This window comes from Pocillopora verrucosa, chromosome 5, assembly GCF_036669915.1.
Source record: "Pocillopora verrucosa isolate sample1 chromosome 5, ASM3666991v2, whole genome shotgun sequence".
In the NCBI taxonomy this organism is placed as follows: domain Eukaryota; kingdom Metazoa; phylum Cnidaria; class Anthozoa; order Scleractinia; family Pocilloporidae; genus Pocillopora; species Pocillopora verrucosa.
In genome coordinates, this window is record NC_089316.1 from 1,539,887 (window position 1) to 1,560,729 (window position 20,843).

Below are 20,843 nucleotides of genomic sequence, written 5' to 3' on the forward strand. Positions count from 1 at the left end.
GAGTTTCGCCATGTCCCTGAGGTGTCCCTGGCGTTTTATAGGCTCGCATTCGCGTCCAAAGTACAAGCGTAGCTTGAGTTTATTTTTGCGCCCGTAAATTGCAATTCAATAGTTAGGGAAGACGATAATTTTAATTTGACCTTCCAGACTATACTAGCACGCTTCTTTCCCTGAGAACTTTGTTATGTCTCGGCTTAACTGCCAGAATACCCCACCACTTTGGTTTCACCCTCATTTTACATGTGTCCCCGGGAGGCCTGTGAAGATCGAGGCATGAAACAACAAAATTGTTTTATTCTTATTCATTGAAGTGTAAATGAGTGGCAAGGTATTCTGCAGCTCAGGCCGATGTCTCTCATCATGGTTTTGCTTAAAACCAAATTTAAGATAAAAATACTCGGGCGGTTTTGCTTGTTAGAGATCGAGGTTGTGTTTCAAGGGAAAAATCCCGATTGAGTGGAAATGCTTCTCCTTTTCACGTTCTCTTTTTAAATCTTATTTAGTGTTTTCTACGCGGCAAACTAGCCGAGTATGCGGGACTAAAGGAACTAGAAAATATATGAATAATATCAAGTTTTGGAGGGAAGTTTACATTTTCAAATCAAAAATATTTCTTTCTACCGCATAATTGCTACCTAAAAAAGTAGAGTTCTTTGTTCAGAAGCAACACTTATGTTTATTTCTTTACAGCTAATCTTAGCTTCTTGTTCGCGTTATGGCTAGTCAACCACCCTGTGGCTGCTGAAGAATATTCTCAGGACCAGCAATGTTCTCAACCTTTTTGTCGGAGTGATTTTTAATCAGCACGGCAGTTTTAGCAGGACAAATATCCTGTTTCCACCTTATTTCTGTCTGCGACCGTCATTTGCAGTGATCTCACCCTAAGTCAATTATAACTCATTGTTAAACCTACTTAGGACGTATTAAATTTGCTGTGGTAAGAATTTAGTCCAGATACCGGCCCCCAACACTCCCCCGTCACACCCCGAATTTGATACACCCTTCTAGAAGACCTGATCAAATAACATTGGTGCTCAGTAAAATACCAACAATGTGTCTTATGGCAGCATGAACTTGAGGGGAACAAAATTAATATCAACAGCCACAGTTGCATCCGCAAGGAAATTATTTTTAGAGTATTTTTAGAAACTCTGGATGCTCAGGCGCTCATGGCCATGACAATGGTTTTCTATGTTATGGTTAAACTTGAAATTCTTAAGTCTGGAATATAGAGACTGAATTTTGCAAAACAAAGCAAATTCTCTAATCAAAAGTTGCGAACTGATTTACCATTTCAGTGTTTCGTATGTGTATTTTCTAGTTTTTTTTTTTTCTTCTTCATGTTGTATGTCAACAAAGAAGAGTAACCTTAATAAGTAATCAGTTCTCGTTCGCATATTTACTGCCCAGAGAAGAAGAGTTTCAGTAGAAAAGCTGCACAGGTTTCTTCATTCTTATTTTATTCGAACTATGAAAGCATCAACTGAAGCTGAGCCAAAGCTTTAAAATGGAAATGGTGAATCGAGAAGACAATCATACAGAAAATGCTCGCTGAACAAAGATACGAGACGAACCTAAACTGGATGTTAAATTTCTCCCTTTATGTTTTTGTTTTTTGTCCCAGAAACCTCTTGGCTTAACAAAAAGTAAAATTATCATTGCAGGCACATGGCGGATTTGAACCACCGACCTCTGGTTTACTAGACCAGCGCTCTAACCAACTGAGCTAATGCGCCTCCCCCGCGGAATTTGAGGAAATTAATATATTTAAATTTTAAGCAAGTTTTTGATTGGGTAACAGTTGTCATGGCAACACGACGTTTTAACAACGAGCCATGGTCGTGGGTACGTAAGTAGATGGAGTGCGTGTAGACAATTGTATAAATATTGTCACGGATCAGTTAAAATGTCAAACTGCGTCTTTGAACAATAGACCACCGCACTCACTTGGCCTAAGGGTTTATCACTCACAGGGGGCGATCCGACATCCCAGTTCGCATTATTTACTCTTTCTGTATGATGAATGGCTTAATTTATACACCTTTATCTCGTACTCGACATAAAGAATAATTATTTTGCTTAGCAGTTCGCGGGAGACAGATGAGAACGATTAGCATGTTTTTCTCGTCTCCGGCGCTTCGAAGATCGATGAGACATTTTCCTTTCAGACTCCGCTTGCCAATCACGAGTGAACACAATAACTTGGTGTCGACAGTTAAAGCGAAATAAATGCTGCGACACACCGGCTGTGAATAGTGTTTGGCCAAAATAGTTTAAGATTACTATTTTCGTTTTTCAAGTCACAAAAATTTGCATTTCAAACGTTCCTAATTCAGAATCTTCAAAAACGCACCGACGTCAAAATCGATCGAGGTTTCTTATTTCTTTCTCTGCCCTCGCGACACAGCGAAATTCTTTGTGATATGATCTAAAATATGAGCAATTTCCGACCCTAATCCCTGGTTGGAGGATTTTTTTCGCTAAGTTCTACTGTTTTGGATAACTGTGAACAGCTGCGTTGAAGAGTTGAAATTACAAGGTTTTCCGGACGCAGTTGGACGCGAAATAATTCGCTGGATATGTTGAAAAGGCTTGATTTAAAAAAAGTGATTTGTGAAATCTCTCATAAAAACAGTACTCTCTGAACATTTTGCGAGGCAGATTTTGAAAAATCCGATATTAGTTCCGCCATGGAGGCCTCTCGTGTTGTATTTTGACTGCGGCAGCCAAACCGGAATCGCCTTATTGCGTTCGACTCGAAATTGACGAACGTCGAAAACGCACGCGCGCAAATTGGTCACGCTTGATCAATTTTCGCGGCTTCGTTTCCCACGTGGGCGTGCATTTGTCGGCTCGCAAACAGGACTGTTCCCACCTACTAGGCATTTGGTTGGCTCGGAAGTGGCTTGTGGCTGCGTGAATTTGCGTTCGATCAACGACAAGCCTGTCTGACACTCGCTACCGATATCGCTTGGAAGTCGCTCGCAGCTTCAGGCAGAGTCAACTTTTCGTCGTTGCGCCTTGGAATTGGCGGCGTCCTTCGAAGCTTTGATCGAAATTTGAGAGTTTACCTGTTAAATGTTATTGATGTCACGGATTGTTGGTCGTGAATTTTTTTTTCACGACGCTCCGCGACTTGTCTAGTGATTAGCTATGGAAAGCAAAGTTGAACGGCCAACAACACCGGGAACGAGAAGCGAAGCTGGCGAGAAACGATCAGGCGATTTTGAAGATGTTGTTCCTAGAAAGAAGCGGCGAAGATGCGGTGCTTGTGAGCCTTGTTTGAGAAAAGTAAATTGCGGGGACTGCAGCAATTGTGTCAATAGAAAAACTGGTCATCAGATATGCAAGTTCCGTAAATGTATTGAACTGAGAAAGGTGCGAATATTTGAACGAACGTTAACGATTTGGAACAGGGATTGATATAACTCACGCATTTATTCCCTGCGTTGTGCTAACGAAGTTTTCGCTTGAAAATACTCAAGGGTGTGATTTCATTTTGGTTTTGCAGAAAACGACAAGCAACGTTGGCAAACGCGAAGGGGCTCAGCTGCGAACGGCTTTGAACGAGGACGACGTAGGTGACAAATCGCGTCTCGTGAGCTGCGAAGTCGTCGAACCCGATAAGGTAAAGAAGTATGATCTCGACTCAGAAGTAAGCATCCGCTCATATTTTTCGAGTTTAAACAAAATTTTTCATTCCTGACCACAGGGATATTTCTTTAATTTCTGCCGGGTATTATTAGCAAAGTAATTTTGATGCGCGCGTCTTTGGCTAATATTCACTCCTTATTGTTGTGGTTTGCGTTTTCTCTCAAAGCGAGCTGTCGGTGAAGGTGGCGAGAGACAGATATCAACGATTCCGTTCAAGGCGAGTGTAAACCGCAAAAACCGGAGTCGCCAGGGGCAATTCATGCGCAAGAAGGCACTGAAGTTGCTCAGCTGCAAAACACAGAAATCAGCGCTACGACGAACTCCCTAAAGACCCTCACGAGAATAAAACAGCAAGCGGTGATGTCCACTCCAGTCGTTCAACCGAGCCGGGCGCTGAAAAGCCTTTGACGAACTTCAAGGTAGCGGTTTCCCGCAGTGAAAGCGATTTTGAACCCCCTCCGTGCAACTGCCCAGGTATTTACATATTTTTTCTGCATGTATTCATATTCAAATGTACGATCCAGCCGGCTTGAATAATCTAACCGCTAACTGCCGACTCGAACGCGATCTAATTTGCTTGATCTCTTTTTTTTTTTTACATGCCGCGCGTATTTCATTTTTGTTTCGGCCTTTGTAGATAGCGTGATATGTGCAGACTGGCTTTGTTTGACGGTTTAAATAAACCTAATTGGGGATTAAGCCGGGTTGCTTGGAATAAAATTTATTAAAGTGTATCCGCGCGGTTAGGTCTCAGCGTTTTGTTGACATTAGCGCTAAATTACAGCGGAAACTTTTAAGCTCGAGCCACGTTGAAATAAATTAGTAGCGCACACGAAAAAATTACGGTAAACGTTAAAGAGGTTTCTTATCAAAATTTTCATCAGCATCTCGTTACGATAGCGATCAACGTTTGTTTATATGTGTCTCAGTTGGCCGTCAAAACAGCAGTTGTTCCATCTGCGCTAAGCGTACTTTGTCCATTCAGCGGCGAGATTTCGTGTTAATGCCTAATCTGCCTAAACGACACGCTCCCCTGAGCTCTTGCGAAAGTTTTAATTCACGTTATCGGCCTAAATCATTAAATCATCAAAGACGCAACGTGAACTGAACTACCGCAGGAATAAATATGTAAATGAAACAAAGCGAAATCGCGTCTGCGATTGGTAATGGTTTCTAAAGTGCAGCATCAAGAAGTTGAAAGTTATCGGTTTCTCTGACCAGCTATTGTTAGTTTCTAAATGATAGATGAGTGCTTCTCTCGACAAGTCTGGCAGCAGATATCGCGCCTCGGCGCATTTTGATTTACGAAAACAATAGGAATTAACAGGTCCACGCTGAAAGATGTTTGGTTTAGTAAATGTAAAAAATAAAGAAAAGAAGAAAAAAAAAAAGCCAAAATCACGATATTTAAAATGCACGGAATTTAACTCGCAGTTGAGCTGGATATTGTTTTGAAGTTTTGGTGGGGGTTGCGGAAAAAGTCTTGAAAATTAACACCGGAAGCTCCGTTTGTACCATTCGGTCTTTCCGTTGTAAAGATTTCGCTCTAAGCTTCTAATTTTCCTTGTTTCTTCAAAAGATTTTTTTAACTCTTAGATGTCATTTATCAAGCTCTTTTCATCGCTACGAGATTTTTCTTAAGGAGGATGCTGTCTAATCGTGGTTTAAGATTGCAGAAAGAAAACATCCGAACATCACTTCTAAAAATCTTTTGTTTGCGAAGGAGCTCAGCAGAAATTTAAATCGTTAATCGTTGCTTTCTGCAGTTAAAAAGCATAAATTCTCTTTGCATTCAGTCGGCAATCATTAAGCACTGTTGGAGCCTATATTACTTTGCTGTATAAACAAATCAGCCTTTAGACAAACAGGGTTTCAGCTGATTCTACAAAAACAACGATAAATCTCCTTGCACAGTAAGAGATCCGTGCATTGTGGTGCAAGTTTGAAACCTGCTGTTTTGATAAACACGTTGATGGATTTTTGTAGCGTAATTAATGAATCTGTGCAAATGAAGGCAAGAATATAATTTTTTATTTCGGGAAGTTTTCCAGTAATTCTAAGGTAGAGGTAGGTTAGGGTCTGTCTGTCTGTCTGTCCTAATTTTTGCGGTGTTAAGCCTTGAAAATTCAGCTTTATCATGACTAATGAAGTTGTGTGAATAGAAAACCACTGGACATTAGTGGTTTTGATAACAAAATGGGCAGGTTTTATAGCGATGTTACTGTGTCCATATCCCCAACTCCCATGAGTGACCGAGATGGAATTTCTCCTTAAGATATCAATATAATATCAAACGGATAAGTGATGAGAATAAAGAAAGCTATCAATCAAGGGATTCTTTGTTGATCCAATACCAAATTCTCAGAACTAACATCTAAATGATAGTATGGCAGACTTTATGGAGAATTACTGATGAAATATTTGGGGTGAAAGGATAAATGAGGTCAAATTCAGATATTGGGAAACTTGGAAAGTTTTTTTTCTGGGAGATTTTCTTTAATGTGGAGGTGTTGAATTTATAAGATGTTTGTTAGAGCTGATCTGAAGGATCTTCAAGTACAGTCATCATAGACATGCTCTGTGCCTATTCTCTGTTCCTGTTGAGAGAATGTGGCAGTTTTTCTTATTCCCAACATGAATGCTGAAATTAATAATGCATTGTTTGTGCATTGACCTTCAGCTCAGCAATAAATTATCTTTCTTAGTTGCAGGATATTTAACTTTATAGTAGAGCAGCAAGTGCAATGCTACTTTCTCTACCTCTCTAAAACTCCTTATTTCAGCCCCGTCATTTCCTTTTTACCCCTTCCTTGGCTCACTAATGTGCCCCACCCCCATATCAGCTACCCCTGGTGTCTTCTATGCCTCTCAATCCCCATTGCTTCTCTCCTTGGTCTTGTCTCCATGGCAGTATGTTCTTTCTTTCCGCGTATCGAAATTCCCTCCTCTTTTATCCCAGATTAATGATGCTTCATTGTCCCAAATTTGAATTTTAACATCTTGCTGTATGTATGCATATGGGACATATACTGGCTTAATGGTTGGTTACCCTCGGCTGGGATAATCATGTTGTATCTTGAAGCAAAACACTTTATTCTCACAGTACATCCCTCCCTGCCCTGGAGTGTAAATGGCTACCAGTTAAATATCTAGGAAACCTGATTACATGATGTAGTTAACCCAGGAATGAATTTGGACGCGATCTTCGCAGTAATGAACACTACTTAAGCAGTAGTAAAAATAAAGCCTGAAAGAAATTCAGGCCTGTACGGAATTTGAACCCATGACCTCTGTGATACCGGTCCATTGCTCTACCAACTGAGCTAACAAGCCAACTGGGGGCTGGTCATTATGTTAGTTCGTAATAAACCCGTGAAATGAAAGAGTTACTCAGGGTTGGACAAAGTATTCCATTCAGAGGGAGAACCAATACCCTGGTTGTGTCATACTATTTAAAAAAATAAAGATATATAATCAACATTACTATGCCATTTTTGTAACAAATCGCTCTTTTATATTGTTGTTGTAGTTTCAGGAAAAGATGACAGTCCTTATTACACCTACCTGGGAGCTGCACCGAATGTGAATGTTTTGCGGAATCTCTTGGAGGAAAGGTAAACAGAGATATATTGTCAGTCTCTTTTTACAATAACTCTGATTTTACGAAATGTGGCGGGAGACCTTAGTTCATAAACTTTAATTCTTCTCTCTTTGTTAACGAACTTTATTGTATCCAAGAAGTCACAGTATTAAGCTGTTATTTTGAATTTCATTTTGCAGGTTTGGCGTCAAAGGATCTGCTCTGAGAATTGAATTGGTGAGTTAAAACTGAATTTTTTACGATATATTTTCAAATAGAGAGAACAGGACCAGTGTGCACATGTAGCGATGTTTTATTAATTTTCAAATGAAATTACTTCCTTTGTCAACGGTGTATACCAAATAAAAGAGGGATCAATATCAGTATCTGGGCAACGGCCCCTACTCCTCCCCTAACCCAACATTCACCCTAACTTGTTATCAATTGACTGTTGTTGGGTTAGGGGAGGGGTAGGTGGGCAGTTGCCCAGATACTGATATTGATCCTAAAAGAGTGTGGTATGGGTGAAATAGTTAAAAAACAACAACAAGACGAGCAAACATGTAGGACGCAGTGCCCAGATGTTGAGAGCGCTGGACCACAGATAGCGACTCGTAGACTGAAGCCCCGTAGGCTCCTGCACCCGGGAGTATAAATGTCTAGTGGTATTGGGAAACCTACCATGTACTCTTTCGTGGGGCAGAGGGAAAGGTTCAAACTGTCGGTCGCTGTGCACCACTAAAAGTGAGATGAGCTCAGGCGGTTTCATGCAACAAGACTCAGTGGGGCTTACGCATAGATGTAACTTGCAAAGAGTAGCACCAGTGCTGGAAAACAGGCCTCGCGGTTTCCCTAAAAGCGTTATCGTTCAGAAATATCCGCTTATGTTTGGAAACGGGTATGTTTTGAGGAGTTTTTGCGACTTTCGTTTACCCGTGAACGACTTAGACGATCAGCGCTAATGGATATTTAGTTAAACGGTCAGTAGAGTTGTTAAGTTCATAGACGGATAAGTTCTCCATGTCTAAGTATTCTCTAGCGCGGTAAGATGGAAAAACAAATAAGGAAACCAGAATAAACAAGGACAGCTGAGGATGGAGGAGATTAAAGCAGATTAAAAAATAACGAGCTTGAGTCAAATTTAATGTTGTGAAAAGATGACCTTCAAACTATAGGAGTCATTCACTGGCTAACCCTTTAACTTGCAAGATCTCATTGGTAATTCTCTTTACTGTCTGACTTACAATTCTTATGATGTCAATTTGGAGAGTTTGGTATTGGATCAACTCATAATCGCCTAATTGATATTTTTCTCTATTCTCGTCACTTTTATGCATGATATTGTATTGATATTGTAAGGAGAAATTCTCTCCTGGTCACGCATGGGAGTTACAAGCAGAATTAAAACAAGAAGGAATCAAGATGGCAAGAATAAACACGATGAAAACGAACCTGGAAATGATCAGGAACTCAATTTGAAGGAGACCTAAAAATATCAGTTCAGTAAGATTGCAAACACATAAGAGGAACAAGGATGGCCAAAGATGAAGAAGGCTGGAGAGAAATGATGAACTTAACTAAAATTTTGTGATCTGCGAAAGTTAGCCTTCATCTTGAAGGAGCGTACAAAATATTAGTTGGATAAGATAAGAAACAAATAGGAGACTGTAATATTTACCAAGAAGGAAGCTGGTTGCTGAGGATGGAGAAGATTTACACGGATTGTAGAAAGTGATTGAGTTCTTTTTGAAAACTCGGCGTTTTTAGTGTTCTGTAGTAGTGAAGTACTTGCGACCATCTTTAGTGGACGGAAAGTGTTCTGTCTCTTTCATATCGTGGTCGTTTGAGCTAGGTGGATTCATTAATTACGGCACACTGGAGTTTTAATCCTCACAAAATGAAGCGACTAGAAGCATAGCTATTCATTTTGGACAGAATTATCTGCAGTTTACCATAAGGCCTTGCTTCAGGGTTAACTTTCAGTTCGCCAGTAGAGAGGCCCTATTAGAGTGAAGTATCTTTCCAAAGAACACAGTACAGTGACCCATCCACGTCTCCAATTGGAACTTCTTAGATTTGAAGACCAATGCCCTAACCACTAGACAACCTCGTCTCGCACTCCATAATAAGTAAATGTATCTTATTAGACGTTTTCTTGTGTAGTATCGCTGAGTACTTTTCTGAGTTATGCCAAACAGCGAGTAAAAATACTCAGCGATACTATACACTAAAACGTCTTATAAGTTATTAATTATCCAACTGGTTGTTTTCTGCTTAAGTCTTTCTGTTTATTTCTCATAAGGCAAGAAAAGTAAAGTGGATAGAGAAGCGTAGCGCGTGCAGCCAGCTGGTTAAACATATTTTTTTACAGTACAAAATACTCAAGAGTCCAAATAACCGTACAATATCGCAGGATATTTGCACTCTATTCACGCGTTATTTGTACTCTACTTTGTGCAGTTGGATAATGATTTGTAGCTTAAGTGAACGTGCACATGTACGGGGGATAATTTTGAACGTGAGTGCATGTTTAGGGGGACGTTCACACGCGAGTATCCACGCTTCCACTCTTTGTAGATTTTGTAAAGCAAACAATAAAGTCGTGTGATAGGCTGTCTGTTAATCCTAGACAGTCTGGCGTGATAATTTTTTTCATCACGTAAGCTCTCCCACACGGTTTTTTGTTGACCGATCAAGTCTTTAGTGGCGTCAGTTTTGCGTTATCACTTTAATCTTAAAGAGAGGAAACGTCAAAATCGAGTCAACTTTCCGGTAACGTTTGAAGCATTGAGGGTTTTCAGTTAATCCCAGGCTTACATCAAGTGGGATGAATATTCATTAATCCTTGGTATCTGTTACCTTTTTGCTTTAGATTGGTTACACAGGGAAAGAGGGAAAAAATCATCTTGGTTGTCCCATAGCGAGATGGGTAAGTTTTTCAGTTGTACTATGTCTTGTAGAAAATTTATTGTACCCACGTTCTATTGTAGCAGAAGAAGAGTATAATCACGGACTACGTGCCTCATTTGAGATAAACATTCCTAACATATCTATCATGTTTGTAGCTGGGGTGTTGTAAGGAATTTGTCCATCGGATCAGCTTAGAAATTAAGCGTTTTAGCACCGTTGTTGGAGAAAACTTCATGATGATGGTAATGGTAGAAGAGAAGCAAAATACAAAGCGAATAAGTAGGCGCCGTTTTAATTACTAAGACGTTCTCAGTAAATCCTAAAAGACAGAGTGTCGCTTCTAATTGCTAGTAAAATGTCTTATCTGGTCCTTAAATGTCTCTGATGAAATCCATCGAGGAGGCAAAAGAAAAGAAGTGTTTACTTTTGGAAAACAAAGATTTTGCATCTATTTGTTTTGTCCTATAGTTCAATAAGTTCGTTCTCAAAAACGTATTCGTACTTTGAGCGGCTCTTTGACTTCGCTAACACGAGAAATTCAATGCACAAAGATCCTTCGGCAAGCGCCGATTAATAATCTAATGTAAACTTTGTGCTATCGGCAAAAATTAAATTAATTGTTCCAAATACTATATTCTGTGCCACACCAGTCACGAAAACCCGGTAAACCATCACCGTTTATGAGTATTCTTCATGCAATGCAAGACCATAGTACCTCTAAGAAAGGTTGCACCTTCTCACAAATAGTTACAAACGTACCAAGAACAAAACTGAAAAAGAAAAGAAGGTCTGAGGAACTTGAAATGTGAAAACGACCTACAATGAGCAAAATCGCTCACCAAGCACCCAAATAGTTTTTTTTTATATTGGATGTCGGAAGCCAAAATGATGGCAACGGCCAGTCAGAAAAAGGTGATTATTAAGAGTAGCCAATGAGGACTCAAATAAAATCCATGCTCACGGGGTCCCATACCCACACGGTTCCATGCTCACATGGTCCCAAGCAACGATTGATTTAAATTTTTTTTTATTTGATTGGTGGAGAAGGTGGTGCGAATTTTCTGGACCAATCACAGCGCGTTGTAAAGAAAACTATGTTAAAAATTTCTCTTCTTAAAACTGCAGAAAAAAAAAGACGGTGGCGCTTTAGCAGGAGTGAGTTGGGTTTGAGATCTAGCGTGCTATCGTACGTGACTTATTCGTTTTTTGTCACTCATCTGTCTGCAAGTAGGGTTTTTTAATGTATCATTTTCTTGCATGGCATAGGTTATTCGTCGTTCCAGTGACGAGGAGAAGATTTTGGTCATCGCGCGGAAGCGTACTGATCACGTGTGCGACTCGACATTGACTGTAGTGAACATTGTATTATGGGAAGGTATTGCCCAGGAGCGCGCGGATTATCTATATAAGTCACTTAGCACCATGCTGCCTCAACATGGCGTCCCTACGGCAAGAAGATGTGGAATCAATGAGACGTAAGATGAAATATTCTTCTGTCTCTTTTCCGGGTCTCTTGTGTCCCCTAAAGGCTCCTCCTTCTACTCTACGTGTCTGTTTATGTATCTGTCTCTCTCCCCGCCTGTGTTTATGTCTGTCTGACATTTAGCTGTTTATTGGTGTCGTTTTGTGTGTTTTCTGACGGTAGCCGTCTGTCCGTCTGTCTTTTTTTGTCTGTTTATGTGTTAGGTGGTGCGTCTGTGCCTTACTTATACTCGCACGTCTGTCTGTTTGTCTCTCTATGTGTCTCTCTACCTGTCTGTTCGTTCACAGACCTTCGCACGTCCATCTGTCTATGCATCTTGTGTGTCTGTCTATTCGTGTACAAATACTCGCACCTAAATATTACCAGTACCTTAAAAAAAAACTTGATACTGTGTCCTTTTTGATGGTACAAAGTGTTTTTTCCCCTATGGTTAATGATAAGACGAACCTCACCCCTCACAAACTACCTTTCGGATTATGGTCTTGCAGTAAATCATGTGCCTGTCAGGGGTTGAACGAGGAGACTTGTGGTGCGTCTTTTTCTTTCGGCTGCTCTTGGAGCATGTACTTCAATGGTTGCAAGTTCACTCGCAGTAAAACGCCGAGGAAATTTAAACTACTTGATTCTTCTAAGGTGAGTTATGAATTTATTTGTGACACAACTACTGACAAATACACAGAACTACGGGCAACAGACTGAAGTATTTACTCCCTTTTCCCAGGGAGGACGCACAAATAAACGACGTATGAGAAATGTTCATTAAATTCCATAGCAAAAATTTTTTTAATTCCACAAACTACACGATAAGCAGTACCACATGAAAGAACTGTTCAGTAGCTTTCATATGGTCACACTTTAAGGTTTCATTCACAGACTTTAAAAGGTTATCCGCCTTTTCTTATCAGCAGCTTTTATTTGAATCGACACGCACTAGGGTTTCAGACACAGTCTGAAAAGTTTAACCCTTTATCTCCCTTTGGATCAACTAATTAACCCCAAATTGATCTCATTCTATCTTCTCATCACTTATCTGGTTGATATTGTATAGATATTGTAAGGAGAAATTCTGTCTCGGTCACTCATGGGAGTTTAAGGGTTAAGCCACCTTTTTCAGTCCAGTAGCCTTTAGTAGAAAGGTCACACTCTGAGATCTTATCCACAAGTTGGAATCGCCCTGCAGAGCGTGATAAACAGAAACCACATGAAAGAACTGCCGCGCAGCTTTAATTAGAATGTTTTAGAAATTAGATCTTCATCCAAACAACCTTTATTAAAGAGGTAAGATTTTAAATTACCTGTGTTGTGCGTCCGTGGGGAGTTTCTGAGTTGGTGGAGTAAATTTGCCACCGGAAAGAGATCCTGAAACCAGAAAAAGGTAAAAGCGGACCAGTTTAAGGATGATGTTGATTGATGTTGAGTGCTGCAACAATTAAGCGCTACTTTTTTTTTCTATGTTCAAACAGGAAGAGGAATTAGATACCATGATGCAGACATTAGCGACAGATTTGTCCACCGTATACGAGAAATACGCACCTCAAGCTTTCCAAAACCAGGTAATCCTTCTCTCCTTCGACGAATGTATGATTTCTTCCCACAGAATCAATACATTGTCATTCAAGGGTTGGTGAGAATGTTTAAATGATCAACTGATGGATTGAGCGTTCTGATTTTAGGTAAAAGAAGAAAGAGAGGGGCTGGAATGCCGTATTGGAAATAATGAGAGACGGCCCTTTTCTGGTGTCACGTGTTGCGTGGATTTCTGTGCACATAGCCACAAGGACTCCAGAAATATGGACGGTGGAGCAACCTTGGTAACTAATCCTGTTTAATTAGTGTGTGTTCATCAAAAGTACATTTGAAAGAGATGAGGATGACATAGGATAAAGCAGATTGCAGACGACGAAACGATAGAATTTTATTCAAGGTAGTTCTTCTTATTCGTTGTTGCTTTTTTTATTTATTGCTGCAGGTGTGCTCGCTTCTGAAGCCAGAGGCAATTTCGTCAGACGAAGAACAACTTCATGTTTTGCCGTTGTACCGCTTGCTGGACAAGGATGGTGCGCCTGTGCGACCCAATTATGTCATACCTGCCCATTTCCTTGAACCTCCTGTGGGTGTCTCCCCAGGCTACTCCACGGTAACAGGACAAGAGAATTCCCCAAAGGCTAGCAAAGCAGTGAGTAACCACGATCCACAGCCCAAAGAAGGACGTAAAGAAGTCTTTCAGGATCTGAACAACAACAACAAAAGCAGTAATGGACCATATGTACCCTTCGATGGGCATAGCATTCCTCACGGACATGCGCAGTCGATGCATGGCTTTCCAAACTCGGTGATTCACCACCATGCCTCTTCTAATCAGATGATGAACAACTGTTTTAACGGACACTATCCCCACCCCCACGGGTCGCCAATGTTTCAATTTCACCCGCATCTTGGTAACAATTATGTTCTTAACCATTGCCGGGCGCCAGAGGTGCACTGGGTAGACGAGAACCGTATTCCATATTTGTATCGAAATCCGGGACACTTGAATCACTTTCACAACTCGAGTAACAACTTGGACAATTATGGTAACTACGACACAAAGGTTCCTTTTATGGGTGGGACCTGGAATTGTCGAATGCCTTTCGGTAAGTCGTTTCCGATGAACAATGCACCGTCAAATAGAGGTGTCGAATATGCCAAACCAAAGACTGTCATTCATCACTACAATGGTGAGGCCACAAGGGGGCCTTCTCAGATCAAGTGGGTTGATGACAAAGAAGTACCACTCATGAGAGCCTCGAGTAGTGTACCCCTGGATGAAAATGCCAACATAAAAGAAGTAGAAAATCGCAAAGGCAGTGGAAAAGATGTGGGAAGCTCGGGACAGGCACGGAAACCATTCCTGATTGAGGAGAATATGGGAGGAGTGGCTATCGCTCTTACTCATGGATCACTTCTAATCGAGGTAGCCAAGAAAGAACTTCATGCAACTACGCCTCTCAGGAACCCCCAAAGACAGAATCCCACTCGGATTAGCTTGGTGTTTTATCAGCACAAACACATGAACCTCACTCTGCACGGCTTGGGTGAGTGGGAGCAGAAAGTGGCTCGAAAGAAGTTGGAGGGAGAGGTAGCCAGCATGGAGGTGGATGGAACTGAGAAGGACGCATCTGTAGACCTTAAAGAAGAAGAAAGAGAGTTGGGCTATCTGGACATGCTTGCGGAAACAGCTCTGTCCAGAGCGGACATAGATCCTGGTGTCACAAACAAGCGTAATTCTAGTGCGGGCCATTCTTTAGAGCTAGCGTCGGTGAATACCAGTGTTCTTGCACAAAATGGCGCGGACAGTCCGCCAGAAGGTGTAATAAGAGGTCCAAACGACTTAAATGGTTCGAAGTTTCCTCAACGAATAGAAGCAGATGTCCACGGTGCGAAAGATACCGCGAAAGAAATTCTATCTAACTTGTCTTCCACCAAACCAGAGCAACATAGTCAACTGCGCAACGGAATTGAGTTTGCTCCCGAACGGCCTCGTCAGGGACAGATTGGGATAAATTCCATGAGTATCCCACAGAGTAATAAGCACAAGAACAAGGAATTCTCTTCCGACCCGCGGCAGCAAATCTGGGGATCTATGCATCACGTTCATCAAAACAACGAAGGGTCCAAAGGTTCGTCATTTCCTTCTAATGTGTCTTCACACATTACAAGTAGAGTAGAACCAAATAAAGTTCCACCTGTTCAAAACGCCGACATGAACCACCGAGAGCCATCGCAGAGCGAAGGACTCAAAATATTCTCCTCTTCCAATGGAATAATTTCTGAGAGAATTGTTAATTCTGACAACAGAGGATTAGATGTTGTGACAGAACCATCCTCGGCCAAACGGCCAGAGGAACGCCTTAACACCGGTACTAACTTCAGTGTCTCGAGGCTGTTAGGGGATGACAATAACAACAGAGGAGAGAAATCCACCACGGGTTCGTCGTCATCCTATAGAATAAGCAGCATTCTCGGGGACGAGAAAACAATCTCCAATGCACAGGATGAAAGAGAAGCAGACACGGCTCGTCAAGTCCCTTCGCATGTTCGGTCATCTGAGAAGGATCGTGATGTCCCTGCGAGGCACCATTCTGTCTCAGAGCCTACGTTTCAGTCACCCAATGTCCCTATGTCGCCAAGGTTCCCATTTTTGCCTCCATTTGCTCACTCTGCAGGGATCAGAGAGAAACTTTCCGCTGGGCCGGAAAGATCCTACCTTGACCTCTCAATGGCGGCCAACCGTCTATTCAACTACAGTCCTTACAAGTTCGGTGTTCCTTTTCCAACATATCCAAGTTTTTTCATGCCTCCCTTTCATCCACTTCTAACTTCTGGAAATGGCCTTTCATCCAACCTTGCTTTAGTTAATTCGCAGAACTATATGTCTTCTTTTATGGACTCCACTAAACGGATCGGAGATATGAATGGCATGTCTCTAGACCCTGCATCACTGACCACCATTTCCACCGCAACGCGGACTGGGGTTAGTTATCCAATAGACACACTAATCACTGTGGCACCCTACACACAGACGTGTGTCACAGGGCACTACCAAAATTGGCTCTGATCACAACTTTGCCATAGGAAACCTTTTGAACCTCTTCTGAGTTTGCGTAATGGTAACAGAAAGGCCAATCTGGGATAACATTGTTTCTCAATTAGTAAAACGTAATACCAAGAAAATCTAGTATAATTGTAAGTCGTTCCTACAACTTGAAATTTCAACATTTTCTCTTCAATAGACTGTGTAAATAGACGACCTGATTAAGTTTTATCACCAACTAGATGAGAGATATCACAGAAATCCACAAATCCTTAAGGTCTTCTGAAATCTGAGTCAAATTTAGGCATCCAAATGTGACTCACTAGTAGCGAAGAATTAGCGTTTATTTCCCGATGTAGTCGCTTCCGAGGCAGATCACGACGTTTCGACTGACTGCATGCTACTAGTCTTCTTCAGGCGATGAGGTCGACTCGATACGCATCCTTTCGTGATTCAGTATTTTCAGCTGTGATTGGCTAGTTTTTTATCACTCGGCTGTGATTGGCTAGTTGTTTTATCAGAAGGTTACGCGTATTCTTTCCTCCACCGCCGTGATCGTGATCCATTCCTAAAGTGACTGCATTGTGAGAAAAATAACTTTTTTTCCAATATTTTGATATGATTCAAATTTGTTTCCACTTTTCGTAAGCAAAAGCAAGATATTAGGGGGTGAGAATTGAGAATAAAGAGAATACGACTTGGAACATAAAAGAACTGCTGTAAGGAGCAAGGGCTCAACGAATGTTGGAATGACTGTGATTTATCTGTGACGATATTGGGTCCTACACTGGAACCATTGTGTTGCAAATTGATTTTTTTTTCTGCTCTGAGAACAAGTGACGGAAAATACAAAGAGTGTCATGCTACTCGAGTAAAGAGTTATTCTCTCTAAAGCGCATTTCGTTTCTTGTAGATGGCTCTATGAGACTGAGTTATTTGTCGGTGTTTTAGTTGATCCCATTTTGCTTTGTTTGGATATTTAATTGCAATAATCTCATTTCATGAACAAGTAAAAGTTTTGCAAACGTTGTACAGTTAAACTTCTATCGGGACAGGTAACTTATAAGGTAATATTCAAAGCGTAATTTTTTTCATCCATGATTTTAAGGTAAAAATTCATCATGGATTGCAACGGCAGCCTTGCACCAAGGTATACTTCATTTTAGGAGCTTTAGAATGTCCAAGGGGAGTTTTATCCCATAATAGTATTTTTTTTTAGTGTGGCAGAGTAGTCGAAGTAAGGAAACATCCTTTATATCTTCGTGTACCTTGTTGCAGTAAAAATAAATCTCTAATGGATTAATGATGTAACTATATTTATCTGTAAATGCAGGGAGTAGATTTTGATGTTGCAGACAGCAAGCGTTATGTCACGCGGTGCTAGTTTTAATCTTACTGAGTCACGGGTTGGCTTGTTGTGTTAAGGGCTATATTGGCTGTCATGCATGTCACGTTAAGGTAAATTTCACGGTAAAAGCAGCGGCTTGCCGAAAAGCTTATAATTAATATTAGTTTTCGAGACTTTTAGCGGTTATTCTTAACCAATAGATTAAAAATCATGAGGAGATTCATTTTATTCGGATAATATCAGTGCTTCATGACAAAGCGGTGTTTATTTGATTTTAAAATCAGCTTTAGTGGTAGAACTGATAGGAATAAAATAAATATGGGGTACATATATATCATGTAAGTAAGAGTGAACGGATACAAATACAACCTTCTTTCTATTGTTAATGTGGCTGGATTTTTTTTCTAATGTAATGAGTCAGATTGTAACTAAACTTCTCCGCATCAATCTTGACATGTTAACAGTGGTATATGTATATATGTATATGTATATGTTTCAACCGAGGCTTTCATATAAGCTTCTTTATCCCAGATTCGCTCTAACGAAGGACTAACGGTCGAGACGTTAGCTTTGGGAATTCAGTTGATAAAACCTGGTTAACTTGTCATGCCGCCTTCCGTAGCATGATTAGATAAGGGCTCAGTTGAATGAAGGGTAGTTAAATCATCATTTGGCCCTTAAATTTAGTGCTACCTGATATAATATGGGTGTAACAAATACTTTTAGCACCGATGTGCGACAGAAATGGTATCGATGAACATGCCTACATACTTCTCAACGAAGTTCAGGGTCACCTTAACTCTTTGGTAATTTAAGGTTGCTCTGAACTGGAAGTTAACCTCACCAAAAGTCCTCAAGGCAACTTTACAAAAATTCAAACAGATAATGAATTATCACCTTAAATTTGAACAGGATCAAATAAATAGCCTACTTGTATAATTGCATTCCTTGTAACATTACTTACTCTCCCCTCCTTGTAACATTACTTACTCTTCCCTTCCCCTCCCTCCCAGGCACAATGTGATTTTCTAGCAGCATTGATACCTTCAAAGACAACATTCGTATGGGAGGGGATGGGGGGAGTGAGGTTGTGTTTTCATCTTTTCACACCTAGCTACAACAGATGAAAGAAACAGTGTCCGAATACTTTTAAAAAGGTTTCAAATTATGTCACGCATACAAAAACTTATTTCATGAATGAAATTCACTAATTGCTAAATATCAAGAGGAAAAAAGGGATTAGATGATGTCTCATAATCTCTGGTAAATATTTATCCCCCTAATGCTTTTGGTTTCTTAAATCTCCCGTACGCCTCCTGCGTTGGAACACAGTTTCCTTAGAAGTTGTCTTTAAGTCATAAGCCAGCCCGACAAGAGCGAAACAATCTATAAAAAATTTAGACAAGTTGATATAAGTACCCAGTTCAGATGTAGCATAGTCTTGAGGAAAACAGTGATGAAAGTTGTGGTAGCCTTCACCGAGTGTACCAAGATTAGCGACAAGGTTCTGTGAAGGGCTTATGGTTTCGTCGTAAGGTCGTGATCCCCATATATGGGCAAAGCTGTTCACGCTCCACGTGACATTGAGTAAATAAGCGTAACGAAACGCAAAACAAACGAAAAACGAGTTCCATAACGCTTCATTCCAGAAGTACCATGGAACCAGAGTTGGAAGAATGATGTTGAAGATTATCGTGAGGGGCTTGTAGTGCCTGGGGTTAAAAAAAAAGAAACGACTAAATTTGAGCGCACTTACTGAATTTTTTCGTAAAATACATTTATTCTTTAAATGCTAATTTGTACGCTTACTATTGTTATTACTCTTATTTTGATTCCGTTTACACATGTACCCATCCACTTTTTCATTCATCAGTTCATTTGTTCATTCAGGTCGTGTATTCGCTTATCTGTATATTCACGACATCATGATTCCAAGCGTAAAATTTAAGTATATTAGTCCAGTATCAAAGAACTATATCAATGAATAAATGTGTTCATAAATGACTCAATATATTTGACAATACACTTGTTCCACCATGTTCCAAGGAGGACAGGAGGTCGTTTATTGTTACGAGGGTGGAGAGGGGCGGGCAAATGTCGAACAGGGTGTGTGCAGAAAGCATTGCAGCGGAAAGAGTTATACAATACTTCACTGCAAGGATTTTGTAAAATGTTTTGGACATAAGCTGATGTTCGATAACATCTTGAAATTATTTTCTGACAATTGCAGGGCCTGTGTCCATCGGGATATCTCTGTTGTAGTCGTTATTTCTTAATGACCTGAAGACAAAGAGTGGTTTTCACTTACCTTCTCTGAAACATTACGATATTATCAGCGTACAGATCACTCATATCGATCTGTTTTCCCTTCGTTCTGACATCAGGATGTTTTCTGACCATCAGCCATCCGACGTGCGAGAAAAAGAAACCTCTCTTGGCATTGTGAGGGTCGGCGTCGGTTTCAGAGTACTTGTGGTGGACACGATGGTCTCTTACCCATTCAAAAATGTCATTTTGAGCGCTCATGCAATTCATCAACATCAGGAATAATCTAAGAGACCAAGTTGCCTTAAATGAGCGGTGTGACCACAATCGATGTGCTCCAATTGTAATTCCTGTTCCTCCTAAAATGAAACAGACCCCCATCCAAACCCATGTCCATGGTTTTGTCCTGGGGAGGATATTAAGACCGTATAATGCCATTCCATGCAAGGCAGTTATCAGGTAGACATTAAGCCAGACTATCTGAAGCGGCGGACGTTCTGTATTTCTTCCATTGGTGCTCGTCTTTGTTAGGTATGTGTTTTCTGCCTCGGCTGTTGTAGAATTTTTAGGTGCCATTCTCTCTCTCTGTTTTTTTCTCTGCAAACTCGAAGCTCGGTGAAATGAACGCGCGAAACAGACTGAATATTTTTTGAGTCTGTGAGTTTATCACTCGCCCACGTAAATAAAAACTAAGCAAGATATGCTTTTCAAATATGTACGCTTCAAAAAACAACCCAATCAGAAATAAACAATTTTAAGTGGTGCGGATTAAATCCTTCGTTACGCTTGGGAATTATTGACAGGAGACAGGAAATTCTGATGATAAATTACGATTTCATGAGTTCTGAATATTTTCAACCTGTCAACAATTATTTAGGAGTAAAACACATGTAACTTACCGGGTTAGAAAATCGACTATTAGAATAATATTAAATAATATGAAGCGGTTGCGTTTCAATTAATTATTCACGAATTGTGCATATTACTAACTGTGCATATTATACGCTTGATTGATATGATCAATTACGTG

General features: G+C 40.5%; 2 protein-coding genes and 1 non-coding gene across 3 annotated transcripts; 1 reads left to right on the forward strand and 2 right to left on the reverse strand.

Moving 5' to 3' along the window:
* Positions 1-1,662: 1,662 nt before the first annotated feature.
* Positions 1,663-1,736, reverse strand: Trnat-agu (transfer RNA threonine (anticodon AGU)). Its single transcript has one exon. It is a non-coding gene; the product is annotated as a tRNA-Thr (tRNA).
* A 922-nt stretch (positions 1,737-2,658) lies between these two features.
* On the forward strand, positions 2,659-17,934 carry LOC131783309 (methylcytosine dioxygenase TET2-like). The gene is given in 13 exon segments (XM_059100031.2): positions 2,659-3,378; positions 3,512-3,628; positions 3,821-3,848; positions 3,851-3,964; positions 3,967-4,128; positions 7,184-7,268; positions 7,435-7,471; positions 10,107-10,163; positions 11,411-11,619; positions 12,116-12,260; positions 13,091-13,180; positions 13,301-13,438; positions 13,597-17,934. Coding segments are annotated over 13 exon segments (4,035 nt in total). The 5' UTR covers positions 2,659-3,153; the 3' UTR covers positions 16,225-17,934.
* Positions 17,861-20,483, reverse strand: LOC131783310 (stearoyl-CoA desaturase). Its single transcript, XM_059100032.2, has 2 exons — positions 19,857-20,483; positions 17,861-19,260 (listed from the first exon to the last, which is right to left on the reverse strand). Exons 1-2 carry the CDS (start codon positions 20,387-20,389, stop codon positions 18,828-18,830), a joined length of 966 nt encoding a protein of 321 aa, XP_058956015.2. The 5' UTR covers positions 20,390-20,483; the 3' UTR covers positions 17,861-18,827.
* Between the last annotated feature and the right edge of the window lie 360 nt (positions 20,484-20,843).

Excerpts from the sequence above, each read along its gene's own strand:
- LOC131783310 (XM_059100032.2), bottom strand. The coding sequence starts at position 20,389 with ATGGCACCTAAAAATTCTACAACAGCCGAGGCAGAAAACACATACCTA. Across the intron at positions 19,261-19,856 it reads ATCGTAATGTTTCAGAGAAG|GCACTACAAGCCCCTCACGA; the intron begins GTAAGTGAAAAC and ends TTTTAACCCCAG.